The following is a 20,919-nucleotide window of genomic DNA, read 5'->3' on the forward strand; positions in this document are numbered from 1 at the left end:
TGTAGCCTACAGAACTAGACTGAGAGACCATTTAAAGGCCTTTGCAGGTGTTTTGAGTTAATTCGCTGATTAGAATGTGGCACCAGGTGTCTTCAATATTGAAACTTTTCAGTTGTAATCATAAAAATTTAAAGAAATAAAAATTTGAAATATATCAGTCTGTGTGTACAGTAATGAAGGAATATAATATACAAGTTTCACTTTTTGAATGGAATTAGTGAAATAAATCAACTTTTTGATAATATTCTAATTATATGACCAGCACCTGTAGTTTGTGTAATGTCTATAATGTTTATACTGTACCAAAGTCTACTGTCTGTTGTTCAGTGTATCTATCTCTGTCTGTCAGTCAGTCAGTCATTTTAAGCATTAGGCATATGCTTTTGTCCAAAACAAGGTATAAATCGGCATAGTGTACAGTATGTGTACTCTGGGGTTCAAACTCTTGACCTTATGCGCCAATAACATGAGGCTTTGCGAGTTAAGCTTTTGTACAAGAACACAAGTCAGACAATACACAGTAACTACAGCCTATGATGATTCTTTCGCCTATACCACAGATATGTAGTCATTGCATAAACAGTTATGTAAGTCCTCTTTGTCCTTATCACCAGCCTGGCACTTTTATTGACAGACTAATGAAATCTAGCTCATGTCACTGGAAATGACTTCTTGTTTATTCACTTCCTTATCTGACCTGTCTACATCAGTCTGTAGTATTTCAGTAATGCAAAGGTCTTGCTCTCTGCAGGTGGTTTAATTCATTTATAAACCCCTAAAATGATTATTTAGGAAAGAGAGTCTTCCCCAAGGAGAGACTTTAAATACCCGGTCATAGCTGTTTTCTTCTTTGTAAAGAGTCTCGGAGCCACACAATGTGCTCCTGTCCCTGGGTTATAAAGAAGACCCCTGGGACACCCTGCCCTTTGGAGGCCTCCACATGCACCGAACAAGCTCAATAACAAAGCACATGGGAAATAGGGATCATAACGGAGGCTTCTATTTATTTCTCCTATGCTTTCACAGATAATAAAAGAGCAGATTCTCTGTAGGTTTAATTAAATTGCTTAAGGGGACACCAAATACACACAGAGGGCCATCACACTGTTCGATGGCTTAATCAGTTCTGACACAAGGGTGTTGATACTTGGCAGAAGTATCGAGATAAGAAACTCAGTCTTTCTAATACTAATTCAATAAGGTTTGCAAAAGGACAATGCCAATCCTCTAATTTTCTTTTGCATTAGGAAAAGCTCATAAAATCACTGACCTGATGCTGCACAGATCAATAATAAAACTAAGAAAAACATAATCATGTATTGATTCACATACTGTATGAAAACTGCCAGGATTGTATCAGTCATGCTTTCCACACAATATTGATCTTTCTTTGTAACAGAGATCAAATTTATGATACTTAATTTGCCTCATTTATTCATCTGCTATGCTCATTAACTGTAATACCAACCCAGTCTCACCCCATGGCGTCAATATTTGACGACACTTGACCATGCGTCAATATGTTGACGCGGAGGGTATACCTTTCGCGTCATTTTTTGACGAACTGGGGACTTCAATACTATTATGTCCGTTGCATTCTCTTTCCTATTTTCTTACCATTTTCGCGTCGGTTTAGGGTTAGATTTACATAATGACATCCCTACCCAAACCTAACTCTAACCCCAACGCCAGGTGACAACTGTTTAATTTCGCGTACCTAACTCTAACCCCAACGCCAGGTGACAACTGTTTAATTTTCGCGTACCTAACTCTAACCCCAACGCCAGGTGACAACTGTTTAATTTCGCGTACACTGTTTAATTTTGCGTAATCTAACCCTAAACCGACGCGAAAATGGTAAGAAAATAGGAAAGAGAATGCAACGGACATAATAGTATTGAAGTCCCCAGTTCGTCAAAAAATGATGCGAAAGGTATACCCTCCGCGTCAACATATTGACGCATGGTCAAGTGTCGTCAAATATTGACACCATGGGGTGAGACTGTGTTAGTAATACGCACACAGGCACAATAACTGGTATAGTTTTTAGATTTACACCTTAAAAATGCTGGGTTGTTTCACCCATGGCTAAAATGTGAACAACCCAACCATTGGTTTACATTAACCTAGACAATGTCCATATTTGATCAAACCAAATTATATTATGCTTGATTATTATATGCTTGATCTGCTGGGTGTATGTATGCATCTGACTCTTTAAAGGAACACGCCCACATTTTGGGAATTTAGCTTATTCACCGTATCCCCCATAGTTAGATAAGTCCATACATAACTTTCTCATCTCAGTGCATGCGGTAACTCTGTCTGACGCAGCCCCCGCTAGCTTAGCTTAGCACAAAAACTGGAAGTGAATGGCTCCAGTTAGCATAATGCTCCCAATAAGTGACAAAATAACACTAACATTTTCCTATTTATGTGTTGTGATTTGTATAGTCACACCGTGTACCGTGTACAAATGATTGATACCTTTTTTGTTTGCATTGATTATCTCATTATTACAGTATTAAGCAATTAAGTAATTGCTTTCGTTGGTGTTGCCCTTTTGAAATTAACCTCAATCAGGAGAGAAATTTTCGAACACCTTTTGAAAGACTCAAGTGTTAGTTTATTTTTATCCCTTAGGACAAATATCAAGTCAACCCATTTACAGAGACCAAAAGTTATTTCTCTATTAAACCACCCAACACAGACCAAACTAGGCTGTGCAGGATGCCATTTGTTCAATCCCTCACTCTTGCGACGTTTCACTCTCATCTCCATAATTCTTAAAACCAGACACCTCAAGTATAATGCAGCTATCTATTTATCTCTTCCTCTCTTTATTCTTCAATAGCACTCTATTTTTCATCCACCAATCTGCACATCCACCTCTTCAATTACCACTGGCCTTCCGAAAACAATGACCGTACCATCACCCCTGCCGGACGCTCGACATGATGTTTTTCCTAACCTCAAATAATAACAGAATACACAAGTGGGCAGCCAGACAGGGTTCCAATTAACCTTTAACTGCCCTCAAGTCTGGAATGATGGTAAATTGTAATCCAGAAGATGAAGTGCAAGAATGCTCCAGCCTTTCTGCCAGACTAATCCACCTTCTAGGGGGAGTCAAAGGGCACATACAGGGGTCTGCCTGCATATTACAAACCTTTAAGGAGGTCACTCTCCTACCTGAACAGGCAGTGTGAGCCAGCTGTGGTGCTAAGCTTTTGGATTTGTGAGGGAACATGTTTGTCATCTTTTGACAGTGTTGCCACGTCCCCTCATCCATCAAGCCATGGTTGTGAAGAACAACAGGGTGTGATGTTGATTAAGAAAGAAGAAAGGAGGGCAGAGAGGTACAGAGGACGCAGAAGAAGGTGAAACACAGAGTGATTTAGGGCTTGCATGATTCTGGAAAGTTCTTCGCGAGTTCCCCACAAAAGAAAGTGCAGTGGGAAAGCATGCAAAGACCTATTATTGCTAATTTATTTTTATACTTTGTTGTCAAAAGAACACCTAAATGTTCATGACAATGATTGATGGTCGGAGCTGGTCTCCTATTGGTTTTGCACAAAAAATGTGAGGATAAAGACAAATAAGATTAACAAACATCTATGTCACCCATTCGCCCACTGAGAGTCCACAGCAGGCAAACTCCACATAATATAATTTCCAAATTAATTAGGCCAACATTAGTCTAGGTGGCTCATGAATGATTAATTAAGGTGTCTGCTACCTAGCACTTCGCCCCATCCAGTCCATCCCGTCAACCATATAGAGTTGAAAAAAATCTTGGAATGACTTTAGTTGTCTGCCTGTTGATCGAACACTTAGAAATATCGAACTGGTCCTCGAGGGCCACTGCGAAGGGTAAGAATTGCATAGGACCCCAAACAATTTACAGACAGCAGAAAAACCTCAGTGGACCTGGTTGAAGCATTCCAGGTAAATACTACCATTTTATTACCCTCCACAAAAAGGGACATGAAGCGGAATTGGCGAGACACGGTTCCTCGTAAAATAAGATCCACTGGGGAACCCTGGACATCTCCCTGGCACGGACAGCGATTAAAACATCCGATATATAAAGATTTGGCAAATAAAATATCATCACTCAGCCTTGGAAAGTGTGTGCGTGTTTGTGTGTGTGCGTGTGTGTTGCAGCCTCTATTATTCTTTGTCTAGCCCATGTGGTGTGTGTGAGAAAGAGAGAAGCAGTAAAAACCATTGAGGAGGAACATGATCTATAAATCTCCAGTCCCTAAAATGGAACAAATCCCAGTGGCATATGACTGAGCTCATGCTACGTTCCTCTTGCAAATGTTGATTAAATCACATTAACTGACCACAGTGCTTTTAATTTTCTTAATTTAATAAACTTGCTGATTAACTGCATGCTATTAATAAATTGAATCACGCTCTAAAATCCCATTCGGAAAGTGATTAAGCTTAATTGAAAATTCAATAAGTATGGTTTCATATGCAGGTATATTCAGGTACATGTGATACAGTATATAAAATCTCAGTTAAAGTCAAGGTTTGTGCTTGACAACTTGAGAACATTCTGTGTAAATATAACCTTACCTTATATATTGACTGAGTAAGGCCATGTCAACGATTGAAATCAGTCTTTAGGAAGCCAACCTGACTTTGATTTTCCTAATCTCATTTTTATATTATAAGACTTTACCTCAGATTTCGCAGACAGGGCCAATATGTGTATACAAGACATGTGGTGTTGTACTCACTGGGCACCCGGTTGATGGCCCGAAGAGGTCGTAGTACCCGGACTGTGCGGACCGCAGAGAAACTAACATTCTGGAGGTTGAGCGAATATTCCAGCATCCTGTAAACACATAAAGATATAAGTTTAACATTTGAAGAGCATAGATGTGCTTCAGCCGTGTTTTCTTGACACTTAATGTTTTCTGCCAACAAAGCAGTATTTCAGGATGACCTGAAGATGGACTTAAGTGGTTTAAATTGAAAATATTTGATAAACGTATAATACATCCCTAATGCATTTGTTTAATAATATTATTATCAAATTTTTTACAAAGGTTGCATTTAGTGGCTTTTGCATCTGAGCTCCTCTTTTGTTTTTTACAACCTTTAATGAAGCAACATATAGGCAAAATTTACACTGCTGTGGAAAAAGCGTCTTCCAAATGCATAAATGTAAATGTGCACACCTGAAGCCATAAAATGATCAGACAGTTAAGCTGATAAATATCTTCTATATCCTTCAGCCCTCTATGGCAGAATAGAGTAAAAGGGCAGCAATATTTTCAAATTAAGACTGGCACCCTGGGCACATTTCTGCCGAACTGCCATAGATCAATGCAAAGTTATCAGGATTCATCATACAATTATGCTGAATCGTTTCAATTAGGTCAAAGTGGGGTGGAAGGAAGGTTAATGTAGAGCCGTCGCAAACAAACATATCCACAGCTGCTCTGCACATGTGAACTTTGGAGAGGGGCACATGAAAGAATTGCATGTTTTTGTAGGAAATAAACAAAGTGTGTCTCTCTACGTGCCTGTGTGCTTGCAACCGTGTAATTACAGCCCAATAACTGTTTCTGGCCATACAACAATAAAAAAAACCTCCTGATGCCTTATTTTAAACATGCACAAAGTTCACACGTTTGAATTAGGCTTGGATATGTGGTTGCAGTCAATAAGCAGTTAATAGGTGGTGTATGTCATGGGTTTAATTCCAAGGGAACACACATACTGTAAAACCTAAATGTACTACTGTATAAGTTGCTTTGGATAAAGCATCTAATGGAGGTCCGCGCAGTCACATGACCTAATGTTGCATGATCTAGGGTGTTTATCCTTCGTCTCAAATATGGATCGAGTGAAGTCGGTGACGTGCAAACAGTGCGAGCCCCATTAGCCAAACAGGGCAGTGAGGAAATGTGTTCTGACTTTGTTGCTTCTGAAATGTGCAGAACAGCTTTGAAGGCACTGATTGGGGATGATGGAGACCAGCTGGTGACTGGACTACAAAAATAATAACAGTGGTGACTAAGGCTAAAAATTTAGGAATGGGAACGAACAAAACACGAAAATATCAACAGCAAAAGGGAAACACAGGAAGTTATGATGTGAGACGGGGAAACTTAAAAGTCTTGGAGAAGAAAAACAGCATGAACCAGGCAAAGGTGGTGTGCAGGTTTAAGCTGGTCTCAAAAAACTGCCAATTTAAGACAGAGATAAACTGGTGTAGCCACCAAACCTGGGGTTTAACTGACTGTCCAGCTAGTGTCCCACCCTGACCAGCAGAAAAGTACCAGAAAAACCTCTGAAACCATTAACATGGACCAGATATTCACACTTGGATGCTCAGTTGGCCTAGCTTCAGCCTGCCCAAGCTGGTGTTTAGCTGATTTGCTAAAAATGGATTTCCAGCTAAAAAATATTTAAAACTTTAAAGCCATTGGCAAGGACGAGCTAACTACACTTGTCTGGTTTTAAGTGGTCTAACATGACTCTCCACCTGATTTACTAACTAGTTTCCCACCCTGACCAGCTAAAATGTAGCTGAGAAAACTCTAAATCCTTAACACAGACCAGAAAATCACACTAGGGTGGTTTAAACTGGTCTTCCTTGACTCCCTGTCTGCCCAGCTGGAATTTACCTAATTTACTAACTAGTTTCCCACCCTCACCATCTAAAAAATACCAAAAAAACTCTAAATCCCTTAACACAGACCAGATAATCACACTAGGCTGGTTTAAGATGGTCTAATTTGACTCCCTGTCTGCTCAAGCTGGTGTTTACCTAATTTACTGACTAGTTTTCCACCCTGACCAGCTGAAAAGTAGCAGAGAAAACTCTAAATCCTTAACACAGACCAGATAATTGCACTACGCTGGTTTAAGATGGTCTAACTTGACACCCTGTCTGCCCAAGCTGGTGTTTACCTAATTTACTAACTAGTTCCCCACCTTGACCAGCTGAAAAGTAGCAAAGAAAACTCTAAATCCTTAACACAGACCAGATAATCCCACAAGGCTGGTTTAAGATGGTCTAACTTGACACACTGTCTGCCCAAGATGGTGTTTACCTAATTTACGAACTAGTTTCCCACCCTGACCAGCTGAAAAGTAGCAAAGAAAACTCTAAATCCTTAACACAGACCAGATAATCACAATATGCTGGGTTAAGCTGCTCTTACTTGACTTCCTGTCTGCCCAAGCTGGTGTTTACCTAATTTACTAACTAGTTTCCCACCCTGACCAGCTGAAAAGTACCAGAGAACCCCCTAAATCCTTAACAGAGACCAGATGATTGCACTACGCTGGTTAAAGATGGTCTTACTTGACACCCTGTCTGCCCCAGATGGTGTTTACCTAATTTACCAACTAGTATCCCACCCTGACCAGCTGAAAAGTAGCAGAGAAAACTCTAAATCCTTAACACAGACCAGATAATCCCACTAGGCTGGTTTAAGATGGTCTAATTTGACTCCCTGTTTGCCCAAGCTGGTGTTTACCTAATATACTAACTAGTTTTCCACCCTGACCATCTGAAAATGTACCAAAAAACCTCTTAATCCCTTAACACAGACCAGATAATCACAATATGCTGGTTTAAGCTGCTCCTACTTGACTTCCTGTCTGCACAAGCTGGTGTTTACCTAATTTACTAACTAGTTCCCCACCCTGACCAGCTGAAAAGTAGCAGAGAAAACTCTAAATCCTTAACACAGACCAGATAATCGCACTAGGCTGGTTTAATGGTCTTACTTGACTCCCTGTCTGCCCAAGCTGGTATTTACCTAATTTACTAACTAGTTTCCCACCCTCACCATCTAAAAAATACCAAAAAAACTCTAAATCACTTAACACAGACCAGATAATCACACTAGGGTGGTTTAAACTGGTTTAACTTGACTCCCTGTCTGCCCAAGCTGGTATTTACCTAATTTACCGACTAGTTTCCCACCCTGACCATCTAAACATTTCCAAAAAAACATTAAATCCCTTAACACAGACCAGATAATCACAATATGCTGGTTTAAGCTGCTCTTACTTGACTTCCTGTCTGCCCAAGCTGGTGTTTACCTTATTTACTAACTAGTTTCCCACCCTGACCAGCTGAAAAGTACCAGAAAAACCTCTAAATCCTTAACACAGACCAGATAATCACACAAGGCTGGTTTAAGATTGTCCAACCGGACACCCCACCTGCCCAAGCTGGTGTTTACCTGATTAACCAACTGGTTTCCCAATATGACCAGCTAAAAAGTACTTAGAAAACCCCTCTGAAAACCATCTAAACAGACCAGCAAATCACCTGAGGCTGTTTTGTTTTACTTTTTTTCAGTGGGGAAGATTAAATTAGACAGAAGGAGAGACAGCAAAAAAGACTCACAATGACAAAGTGCCTATAAAGGAAGAGACAGACAGAAGGTCATGCGTGAGGACACTCGGCTAAATTATCCCCACTCCAGCTTCACAAACACGAGAGGCGGGCCGTATCTAAACAAGCTGGACATGTGTAAATGTGATTTCATCAACAGCCTCTTACATCCGTCGTATCCATGTATGAATCACTAATAAGCGCACAAACACATGCTCACAAACAGATAGTAAAACGTCTGGCCTGGGCATCTGTCCAGCGGGCACCTAGAACTCTGTTGTGTTATCTGTTTATGTTTGGCACTGCTGTGGTGAAGGATGACACACCTTCCCAGAAGCACTCTGTTTTCTTGACAACAACGGTCACACGATCAACAATGAATGCACACCGCATACAAAATGCCAGGGAGGTCACTATACAGTAAATAGGAAACATATGAGCGAACCAAGGGTCTCAGATACAAAACAAGCACAGCCTTCACATCCATAAGATATCAGCTCAATTGAATCTCATTTTGCACCCAAGAGAGCTAGCGTGCACCGTGTCTTGTTTGAACAGTTCCACGAGAGCTTAAGCACATTTAAAATCCTAGGAAATTTAAAGTGGCAGCTTTTTTCGGGACATACAAGATTTTGTGCATTATAAGTAGTGTTGTATGATCAATTTAAGATATAAAAAGTTTGCAACAGAGTATAAGCATCCAATACCCCCCCCCCATGCAAATCTCACACCTTCTATCCTATCATTCCCTCTCTCCATGTCCCTCAAGGTCTTCAAAGCAGACGTCTTGGCTACGGTTCAATCAGTACTTGGTATCTTTCACCACCTGGCAGGTTAATGAGGCGAGTTTCAGAAGAGTTTCACTTCCGAACAATCAGTTCTTCATTTAGGTCGAGAAGAAAGATAACCTTCATAATCACACATCACAACTTCAGTAAAGACATCTTTTAGACTTGTAATGTTTTCATACTAGTGACATTCTCTATGTGGCCAAAAGTTCATTCATTGCAAAGTGGGACTTTACATTCATTTGATCACTCTTCATAACATAAAGTAAGTTTATGCAACTATCCATCATAAAAACAGAGGCAGCAGACTTTGTGAACATTAATATGTGGCATTCTAAACTTTTGGACACCAAAGGTTTGTCAGGTTTAAGCTTTTGCTACTAGTACTGTAGGACCCCTTAAAAAGCAAATATTTTAATATTCTGTACATATACGCATGCTATATTTAAGTCTATTTGTTTTGAATAGTCAACAGCTTTTCATGTTTTGCTACAGTAGCCAACTTGCCATTTCTAGACAGGTAGGCAGTATTGGGGGAGACATATTTATTCTAGAAAACATTCTGTTTGACAAAAATGTGTTCAGTTCACAACAGAGACGGACATAAGGCTAAAATGCAATACTTTTCACAACTATAGTTCTGTCATGTACTTTATTTCTCCCTATACAGTACACACTCTCAGACACAATTGCCTTCAAGGGTGCTCTTCAGTTTTTATGTGATGAGACTGATTGATTTATTACAGTCTGAATGGTAAATCTTCCCCTAGCTCAAATTCAGAAAAGCTTCTTTCTTTCTTTTCCAACAAACACTTTACAAAACACTTTTTTCAACACCTAAATCAAAGAAAGGATAAATATACAGAAAAAACATGGTATTTACACGGTTGCAAGTTGCAGCGTTACAGCAATGATTCGGGTGTTTTCCCAAACCACTGCTCCAATGAAGGTTCAGAAAACTACATTGCAAAGTCGTGTGATTGGAACAGTCTTGTTAGACATTTAGACCTAAATCAGGGGTCTTAAACTGGCTTGGGGTCACTTCTGAGACTTACATCTCATCGGAGGGTCGCAGCGCTATTTTAACATAAAAACACAATATTTCTGTAAATATAGTTTTTCTATTATTTAACATATTTTTTATTTAATATATCTATATTTTTAACATTACTTTAACAGTATAAATATTTTCTTAACGTTATCTTAATTTTTTTATATTAACTCTCTTTCCCGCCAGCGTTTTAAAAAAAAGTTGCAAGCCAGCGCCAGCATTTTTCATGATTTCACAAAAGTTTAATGCCTTCCAGAAAATGTTCTTCTTTAAATATATAAACAAACACTATCAGATGAAAGAACAGACCCTCTGCTTTCAAACAAAAAAAACTGTTTCATCCTACCTTCATTAGTTCTCTTGTAATCACCTCTCAAACATGGGTAGGTTTCTTCAAAAACACCCAATTTTGAGCAAAAAGCTGAGATAATTCCATTTTTGCGAAGGACTTTTGATAGAGATCAGATGCAGAGCGATCTTTAAAACATACACAGAGTTCTTTCTCTTTCACGTGAGGCGATACTTCCGGGTTGTATAAGTTGCGGAAGTGCCACCTGGTGGATAATAGCGGTATTGTGGAAAGCCGGAAAATCTCGTCATTGGCAGGGAAGCGTTTTCTCTTAATTGATGAGATATCCAGATTACCAGATAAGCTGACCGCATGGTTACAAACTGACAATGATATGATTGATGTGAGATGAGCAATCCGATCATGCATTCCGTTATCCTCCGTTAATAAATTTTACAGTGTGTTTTCAGGAAAACGTCAAGAATAAATTAAGTATATTTATAATAAAAAATACTGTAGCATCATCCACCATCTTGGATTATTACCTCTTTTGCTAAAGTCACTGCAATGTATTCTGGGATAGCTTTCTCTGGCAAGGATATATGCAATGCTGTCCTAAAATTTGTCTAAAATGAAGCCTCTCAAATGGCAGCATAATTAAGTTGCCTAAATTTTGGAATGCTGCCTCTGTAAGAAGCTCAGTAAGTTTTGGAACAGAGCAACACTGAGGCAATAGAGGCTCCTTAGAGAATAATAATCATAATGGAACCTAATGTGAAATTATAACTTTAGTGGATAAAGAGAAAAACAAATTTGCTCTGTGTGCCTTCTCAGAGTCAAAGAACGTTCTACAGACAAGTCAAAAATAAATGAATGAGAGGGACCTTTAACCGGCCTTGAGATAAGGTTTGATCTTCTTTGTTCATTGCAGTTTGCCCTTGTGTCGTCCTGTTGAATAAGGATTTTGTCTGCACATAATTCGTGTCAGCAGCAGGTCTGGAAACAGTCGAGGAGACATTCAGTAAAGCAGAGAAATAAAGTGGGCATTTGGGTCTGGATTTGGGCTTGTCTTGTTCAGTTTATGACTGAAGTAAATGAAGACAATTTGGTTAAATATTGGAACCGTACTGTGGATGAGAAACGGGGGATTTGTGTGCATATTATTTACGCTTGGTCCAAACAAAATTTACCATGCACTGTGGGTGCGGCAAGTGATCCCTTGAAGCTTGAATTTGAGTCTTGTGTACTGGACCATAACAGGCCATGAAACAAGTTTATGTAACAAGACATGGATTATTCTGTGAAAAATCTTCAAACTATTCACCAGCTTTATGTTTGGGTGGAATCCTGCTGCTGATGTTTTTGTGTTGACATCACTCAACATACGTCAACACTGTTGTAATGTGTAAAGTATGTATAAATATTGATCTTCTTTTCCTTGAAATTTATAATGAACTAATATAGACTAAACAATGGTTTAAAAATAGCTCTTATGTATCAAATTGTCACAGTAACATAGTCTTACAGGGCTTACAGATGTCAAATAAATCTTTGGTGTCTCCAGAGTACGTATGTGAAGTTTTAGCTCAAAATACCATATAGATAATTTATTATAACATGTTAAAATTGCCACTTTGTAGGTGTAAGAAAAAATGTACAATTTTTGGTGTGTCCTTTAAAATGCAAATGAGCTGATTTCTGCACTTAATGGTAGTGTCGTGTTTGGAAAGTGCAAATTAAGGAGCGGAATTATCCCCTTCTGACATCACAGGGGGAGCCAAATTTCAATTACTTATTTTGTTACTTAGTTGCAGAGAATGGTTTACCAAAACTAAGTTCTTTTTCACATTTTCTAAGTTGATAGAAGCACTAGGGAACCAATTGTTTTACTTAACTCTTTCACCGCCAGCGTTTTTAAAAAAAGTTGCCAGCCAACGCCAGCGTTTTTCATGATTTTCACCAAAGTTTAATGCCTTCCAGAAAATGTTCTTCTTTAAATAAATAAACATACAATACACCAAATGAAAGAACAGACCCTCTGCTTTCAAACAAAAAAACCGTTTCATCCTACCTTTAGTGGTTCTTTTGCAATCAGCTTTTGAATATGGGTAGGTTTTTGCAAAAACACCATATTTTGAGCAAAAAGCAAAAATAATTCAATTTTTGTGACTGACTTTTCATAGAGATCATAGAGTTAAACATGAAAAAAGTCAGATTTTCATGATATGTTCCCTTTAAAGTTCAGTATAATTAAGGGCGTGGCCACTTGAGTGAAAGGTGAACTAGCACTGCTTTCACTACCGTCGAGCTAAGAGGCATGGTTTCAGCAACCAGCCACCTCAGCTTCACCTACATCCTGCCTCTTTAACCATTTTTGGTTAACTGTGAGTGTGGAGCGGCCAAGATGGCGCAACAGGCCATGGGAACTATTGACTTAAAAAAGCTCTTCACAAACCTATGGGTTATGTCACGGACACTACGTCAATATTTTTTACAGTCTATGGTTATCACTAGCAGGCAGCTCCATATACAAATTAGTGAAGAGGAACTTGTTAGATAAAAGTCTGGACACTGTCCAGTTTCATCAACAATCTCCAGGCCAAATGACATTCCTGAAGACTCCTATTCTGTAGCTGAACACCGAAAAGTCCAAAGAGACGTCATTATCACAGTAAATGTGCCATTTTTTGGGGTCATGACACGTTCAGAAGGGTTTATTGTGGATCAGTTTAAAACACATTTTCCTATTAACATTCCTATAATATTGTTGCTTGTTGAAATGGAAATCACGGACACCTAAATACATCATCATATTAGCTGTACTATTCAGCGTTTTGAGTGGATTGTACAAAAGTTGGACTGAGGAAGTCACAGAGAAGCCACTATAACTGTCAGCTTTCTGGACAGTTGAGTGACTTGAGTGATGACAATTATGTTGACAGGTTATTCTTACCTCAGTGCTACTGCCTTGACTACAAGAAACTGACACCTGTCTACAGGAAACAAAATGCCTGATCAAAATATTCTTATTTTAAAAGTGAAGGAAATCTTCACACTAAATCTTTACACTAAATTAGTTTTTGGACGGCATGCTATGTTAGTCAATCCTGGCTCACAGATTTACCTCAAATGAGAGGTAAGTGTTGGCCAAAAGTGAGAGTTGAGGGTCTTTCAAAGTAATGAGAACATGTTTCTAGGCAGACTGTCAAAGCCTTCATTCCTACTGATTAGCCAGATGTGAGACAAAAGCTTCTAGAGCAAAAATAATCACAACAGAGATGAGATGAAGGAGGAGGGGTGCCACTAGCAATTTTAGGCCCTATGAAAGAATATGAGGTTGGGCCTTTTATCACATTTGTCCTACCTCTCCCTCCTTATGCTGGGTACACAACAAAAGATAATCAGGCTGATTTTGGGCCGATTTCTCCCCTTCCGACAATCCTAGCTATGTCCCGAGTATCGCGATGGTTCTACAGTTTTTTTTATCAGATTGTCCCTTTGTGTGAGGCGTGTTAAGAGTGTCCGAACCTTCAAATGCCTATCGTCCGCCATGCTTATTCTGAAGTCTCGCGAGATTTTGTGGGATTTCCTGTGTTCACAGTCAAGACTCTGGTTAAAATCTGTTTGTGTGTGGTGTGGCACACCACACACTATAGGAGCAAAACGGTTAAATCTAGGATTTTTTATCTTCATGTTTGTGGTCTATCACATTTTTTAAATCTTAGAAGATGTAAAAAATCTTTTGGTGCTTTCCCTGTCATTAACGAGTTATCACTGACAAGTTATCTCGTCAATTAAGTAAAAAAAGCATACAAAATGTGTTCCTGGTGAATTTTTATGTTAATCTGCAATACCGCAATTATCCACTAGACGCACGTACCCAATTTATGAAAAAACTGAAGCCAAAACTTTATTTACTAATTTTAAACTCTTTGTATGTTTTGAACATTGTTCTGAATCTGAACTCTAATAAAATTTCTTCACAAAAATGCAAATATTTCAGCTTTTTGCTAAAAAAAAGTATTTTTAAAGAAAAATACCCATATTTAAGAGTTTATAAGCAGAGAAAAAATAGATAGGATGAAACATTTTTTCCCATTTTGTTTGTTTGTTTGTTTATTGTTTGTTTGAAGGCAAAGGGTCTGTTTTTTTTCATTTGATATATTTGTATGTTTACATATTTTAAGAAGAATAATTTCCTGAAAGGCAATTTGTGAAACCTTTGTGAAAATCACAAAAAATGCAGACGGGCAACTTTAAAAAAAAAATAGCTGTTGGGGAAAGAGTTAATGCTGGCTATATGTGAATTTGTACATATTTTATAAGTTGGGGTATGAGTACTTTATGAAGTTAATCAAGCAAAAGTATGATTATCATAAAAACAATAACAAAACATTACAGAGGCAAATGCAAATCGTACAAAAATGTATGAATGTGGTCGTACGAATGAATACGAATTAGCCACCTCATAAAATATGTATAAATTGCCATGAGATAGCATTGAATATTCATGCCGAGAACTGGTTAATCTACACATAAGTTGGGGAAGGACAATTTGGCATCTCCAATTCACCTAACCTGTATTTCTTTGAGAAGAGAAGGCAAGTTTACATGATTAAGATGACTGGGCCTTGGCTACAGTTCCAGCCTAAACATATATTTCATTAAAAAAAGATGAAAATAATTCCTAGAACAACAGAAATATATAAGATAAAATAAAAGACTTCAGTCTGGCACATGTTTAAAAGACTTGTGCAGTAAGAAGAGCAATAATAACATATTGGTTCCAAGTCAAAATATGCAACATTTGGTAAAGCATTATGGAAAAAGTAATAAAACTCACTTTCATCAAGGTTATGGCAGAGTATGCCAGATGAATTTCTAAAAAAACACATTTATACTCAATGCCTTGTTAAAAAAAGGCAAAGCTTTTTACATCACACAATAGAGTGCATATTTATGAGTCTTCAAACATTGTTTTTTAAACAATCCGTAAGAGATACTGTCACAGTCGCAGTTGGTAAGATTTGTGCTTTTAGTGAAGTGCACATGTTTGTAAAGTCTCACTGAATAAGAAAAAGGGTTCACTAATTTAAAAGCGAGTCAGAAGAAGTTGCCAAACCGCTGCGGGTGTCTGAAACCGATACCTCGTCTTGGTGGGGTGTATTGAGGGTCTGCGTTCCCTGAGGGTTTTCTTTAAAAGATTGAAAAGAGAGCAGGCCCGTCTCAATGTCTCTTCAGTCGAGACACAAAAAGACATACTATCCATATCACAGCAGCCAAAATCTTTAAGTGTCTTGAAGTTCTCTGGCTCATGTTGGAGAGCAGACTGCGCACAGATAGATGAGAACGGAAGATTGAGGAAAGCGGTGTCTGGGTGAAAAGAGTTTTGGAAATAAAACCGTACGGTTCAACCACCCCAACCAATTTATTCACTTAGCGAGGAGGTTAAAGTGAATTTTTGGCCTTGTGATTTATCGCCCAGAAATGCGGGAAGTTCTCCAAAAGGAAAAACAAAATGAACGTTAAACTTTAAACTAAAACAAATGATCCGTATAAACTGCGCCTCTCGGCTCTGGTTCCTAATGAATGACACTTTTTCTGTTACTTTGTTTGGCCAAAAAAAAAAAATTATAAATTCAGAAGGTACCACAAATTATCCCTGCTGTCAACGCGCAGTATGATGCAGCCTGTCGTGAATTACTGGAGATTTTTGATGGTAAGCTTGTCATCTGGATAAGTATCAAACCACCCGGAGGGAAATGGTTTAAGCCAACGCACTGGTGGAACAAGCCAGCCGTCTGTCACTTTTATATGGTTATCTTGTGTATACACTTTGGCTGGTGTCTCCTGGATGGCTCCATATGTTCCATACGCTGAGCTAATTTCCATCTCAATAAATAATCCTATGCGATTATCAACAAGACACAAGAGGTTGGGTCAGAGGTAGTGTGTCTGGCAATAAAGCACGTGCTGCTGTCACTGCATGAGTCGGGAAGTTTCAAGGAATGCTAATGGAAAATGTCCTTGTGCCGCTTGGGAAGCACACATCATTCCAAATGAACTTTAACTCTATTTACTGTATGTGTGTGTGTGAAGAGATTTCTGGTTAGTGATGACTCAGAAACTGAATAGATTTCACCCACTGATAGCGTCAATTATTTGCACATTCAGTCTCCATTGGTTTAGCATGATTTATCACGGAAATAATCTGAATCAAATTATGTTTCAAACACATCGGAAATTAATATTAAGCACATTCGATTAAATTAATTGCTAAAAATATGTACAAACTTGCAAAAAAGTCTTATTTTATTACTTAAAGATGTGCTGTTTTTACTATATCCTCCAGAGTACATAATTGTGTGCAACCACAAAGTTTAAGCCTACCGCTGAAGAGAGACGGTAGTAAACAAGAATGCTGAATTACAAACGCTTAAAAGAAACGTAAACTTAAACTCTGGAAAGTTTGAACGAAGTCGATTTGGAATGACTCACCCAGCCAAAACAATGAAGAAGTCCAGCCGATTCCAAGTATCTCCAAGGTAACACTTTTTCCCAAAGATGCCCAGCGCTATCATCTTGATGATCATCTCCACGGCAAAAAAAGCAAAGATAAAATCATCAAAGTCCTGGAAAGAGGAAGAAACATCAAGAGTGTTAGCAAACACTGCAGAGTCTGCAAAAAAAGTTCTTCTCAGTTAAGAAGTTCAGCAAAACTTTGACTTTGATGTCACACCATGGTGAATGTGTGTGCATGTGCTTTAAACCCTGACTCATCCCTACAGTGAGTTTTCTGAGTGGGCACAAACAGCCGACTTAAGCTGTTACCCACAAACCCTCTGTTATTCCTCTGCTTATGTTACCCAAAATGTGCTTTACGTTAATGAAATGTGCATCAAATTTACAAAAACACAGGCAATGTTCTGCACTATGGCGTCTATGATTAATGAAGTACACTATGTATTAAGACTCAATGAAACTTGCATAATCATTCTGAATCTCTGTCCTCTGCTGGTGTACTTTCACTATACGGAGACAAATAATTTATCAGTGACTTTAGTTTGTGTTAATGGCCACAAAGGATAATGCATGAAGGGCAATGACAGACACAAGAAGAATGATTATTACTTACAAAAAACAATATACAACAGCAACACTGACTACGCTACCTTAATAGCCAGGTTTTGTAAGCAATTTTATTATTTTCTTTTTTGTTGCGCATTCAGCACTTTTAGGCTTTAAAAAAATACTTGAACACTTGAGTCACATCAGGATATGTAGCAATCTCACAAAATAGTTTGTTGTTAAATACAACCGCAAGCATAAAAGGCTAATTTGCTAGATGTGGGACCTCTTAAATCCATTTCAGTAATAAACTATACACCTCTTCGTTTCTTGCTTCTTGAGAAAAGACCACGGGATGGATCCTTTGAGACATCAGCTGTTATGAGAGTGATATTACTTCAAGGTCAGCAGTCTTTGAGAGTTATGTGGGTGTGAGGGATTCCCCTTCAGCCAAAGTAGTTGCACTTCGAGCATGCAGAGAATGTTAACTGAGTCAGAATGAAATGCATTTACTGATAATTACAGTATAGCGCTGAACCTCTAATGTACCTTATGTTTTTATACCCAACGATGCTAGAGCAAATAGTAAAAATTTGCCTTATATAGGGCTGTCACAATTGAAATTTGGCTGACAGTCTTATAAATTGTGATGATTATGACTTGATTGCCTTTTTTTTTTTTTGTTCATGAAATAATTTTCACACATTGTTGTGATTATTTAAATTAAATCTTTTGCAAGGTTTACCTGGCAGTAAAGATTAATACACATAACACATTTTTAAAAGTAATTATTTAATGAATACATCTTTCAAAAACTGAAAACACTGAAAAAATCCCTAAATTTGGAATTGCTGTTTTGGAAATGTATGTTTAACCTGGCAATTCATACTGCTTATCAAAATTTTTCAGCATTTCTTTAAATGCTGTTTTTCCACTGTATTAAATGGTTTTGCAATGTATTGCATTACATTGTCAGCAGGCCCGGCTGCAGGATGAAATGACTGAGGGGGCATGTGAAATTGTTGAGGGGGCTTAACTTTATACCATCAATCATACACTGAGATCTCGCTTTGAAAAGACATATTTTTAAATGCAGCGGTCCATAAAACACTCCATATGCAACTGCACAGCACAGGTAACCAGAAACTCACTAATGATGATAGATCATGAGATATTATTTGATAGACTAGTAAGTGTGGATTAAGGATGTTTAAAATCTCTAGCCTGTGGTCAGGACATGAATGGATTAAATCAGCAGATTTGCAAAGGTTTATTTATCTCCACATATAAATTTAAATTAGCAGGGTAACTGTGCAGTATACCACATTATATAGCCTATGTCCTATGTGTTTTCCATATTATAGACGAGAGTATTCAACGGCAATAAACGTCTGCAATAAATATCCTAACTACATTATTTCTCAAAACTTTGGAAAAAAAACTATTTTCAAAGGAACTGTATTCTTACAGTTATTCCGCATATGATTGACAAAAAAAAATCACTTCTATTTGGTATGTGATTTATCGCAATAAATCTTTTCCCAGCACTAATTATAATGTGAATGGTTAAAGCAACAAACGTTTGATAGCCTAGATCACAGCAAACCAAATGTTTAAGTTTGCAAAGCAGCAAGTGTAAGATTCAGCATCAATGCAGCTTACAGTTTCCTCAATTTTTCCCGAAACTTCAATATTGCCCCGAGACATCAGATGACCCTTACTGTTGAACCTTTCATTATTTACTAATTTTACCCCTATACTTCAAGTAAGATGGATGTATTTCATAAAGTATCAATAAAGTATGGGAAAAGCGGTGACTGTGAAATTAATCTTCTCTTTACTTTTTCATATGGTTCCTCAGCAGTCCGTGCAGAGCTGTTGGCTTGCTGTACTGTATGTATGCGCGTCTGTGTGTGTGTGTGTGTGTGTTTAAATCTCTGGAGACCCCCGTCTATGGTTCAACAGCTTCCTCTAAAGATAAACGATGCAGACAAGGGGAAACCCTCGACAAAACCGGCTCTCCATCTAGCCAGCTCTCTCTATTACACACACCCAACCCTACACAATACAGTGTATGAATATCTTCCTCTTTATACCATTTCCTCCTCTCTCATCTCTTTTGTTTCATCAAACCTCTTTCCATATCCCCCCTCCTTTTATCCCCACTCGTTTCTATTTAATACATGTCATCCTTCTTTTTCATATTTCTGTGGAAGCATTCAAAAATAGCTTGAAGAAAGAGTCTGTCTCATCTGAGCGTGTGGAAGCGAGGGCGTTCGTGTGCGGTGATATCTGGCATGATCTTTTGAATGAATCTTCTCATGGTGTCCCCTTTGTTGTACAAATAGCTGAGTGGTTTATTGTCTGCGCTGTGAGAAGGTTATTCTAGTCCAACCAATGGCCTTTCCACGGAAAAATTATTCTTTAAATCCATCCAGAACTTCTCCGCGCAGACCATTAAGCCGCCCCCACAAATGCATGCGCACAGAAAAACGAGGACGCTGCATGCACGTTCACAGAGGGTAAATAAAAATATCTCCTATGTTCTTACTAATTCATCTAATTCGAAGGTGCAATAAGCGGTTGCTATGCGGATGACATCAATGAGTCTGAAAGGAACATTAGCAGACGTTACTGCAGCAAGCAAACAGTAACCATCGCAGTACCAGACTCGACTAAATCATGCATCATTTGCCATACACATTGACATCTTTTGATGTATGATTATTTACTTAAAGGGGGCATTTCACAAGACATTTTACTATATATCAAACAAATCTTTGGTGTCCCCAGAGTACTTATGTGAAGTTTTATAAATTGCCACTTTGTAGGTGTAAGCAAAATGTGACGTTTTTGGGTGTGTCCTTTAAAATGCAAATGAGCTGATCTCTGCACCAAATGGCAGTGCCGTGGTTGGATAGTGCAGATTAAGGGGCGCTATTATCCCCTTCTGACATCACAAGGGGAGCCAAATTTCAACAACCTATTTTTTCACATGCTTGCAGAGAATGGATTATCAAAACTAAGTTACTGGGTTGACCTTTTTCACATTTTCTAGGTTGATAGAAGCACTGGGGAACAAATCATAGCAATTAACAATGGAAAAAGTCAGATTTTCATGATATGTCCCGTTTAAACATATAACAGAACGGCACACACAAACATTTTAAATCTAGCATCATTTACATCCCCCATGTAACATTTCTGTCGGATGTATAAAATGGGAGATGCAAAGTGTTCAGTGTCAGCATTCTTTAACATCTGTGTGAAGTCATTTCAAAAAATAGTTTCTAAACAAATTATAAATGTTAGAAATGTATTTCTGAAACACATTACAACGACTATG

The 20,919-nt window shown here is 38.3% G+C and overlaps 1 protein-coding gene across 10 annotated transcripts in view; it reads right to left on the reverse strand.

The window, feature by feature from the left end:
• Positions 1-20,919, reverse strand: part of cacna1g (calcium channel, voltage-dependent, T type, alpha 1G subunit) — a 166,485-nt gene that overhangs the window by 141,103 nt on the left and 4,463 nt on the right. For all 10 annotated transcript variants that reach the window (XM_073815448.1, XM_073815437.1, XM_073815438.1 and 7 more), the window contains exons 2-3: positions 17,004-17,137; positions 4,752-4,849 (exon numbers count right to left, since the gene is read on the reverse strand). In XM_073815448.1, the coding sequence (XP_073671549.1) occupies positions 4,752-4,849; positions 17,004-17,137 (232 nt within the window). The remainder of the gene's footprint in view (positions 1-4,751; positions 4,850-17,003; positions 17,138-20,919) is intronic.

The sequence above is a fragment of the Paramisgurnus dabryanus genome, chromosome 1, assembly GCF_030506205.2.
Source record: "Paramisgurnus dabryanus chromosome 1, PD_genome_1.1, whole genome shotgun sequence".
NCBI lineage: Eukaryota > Metazoa > Chordata > Actinopteri > Cypriniformes > Cobitidae > Paramisgurnus > Paramisgurnus dabryanus.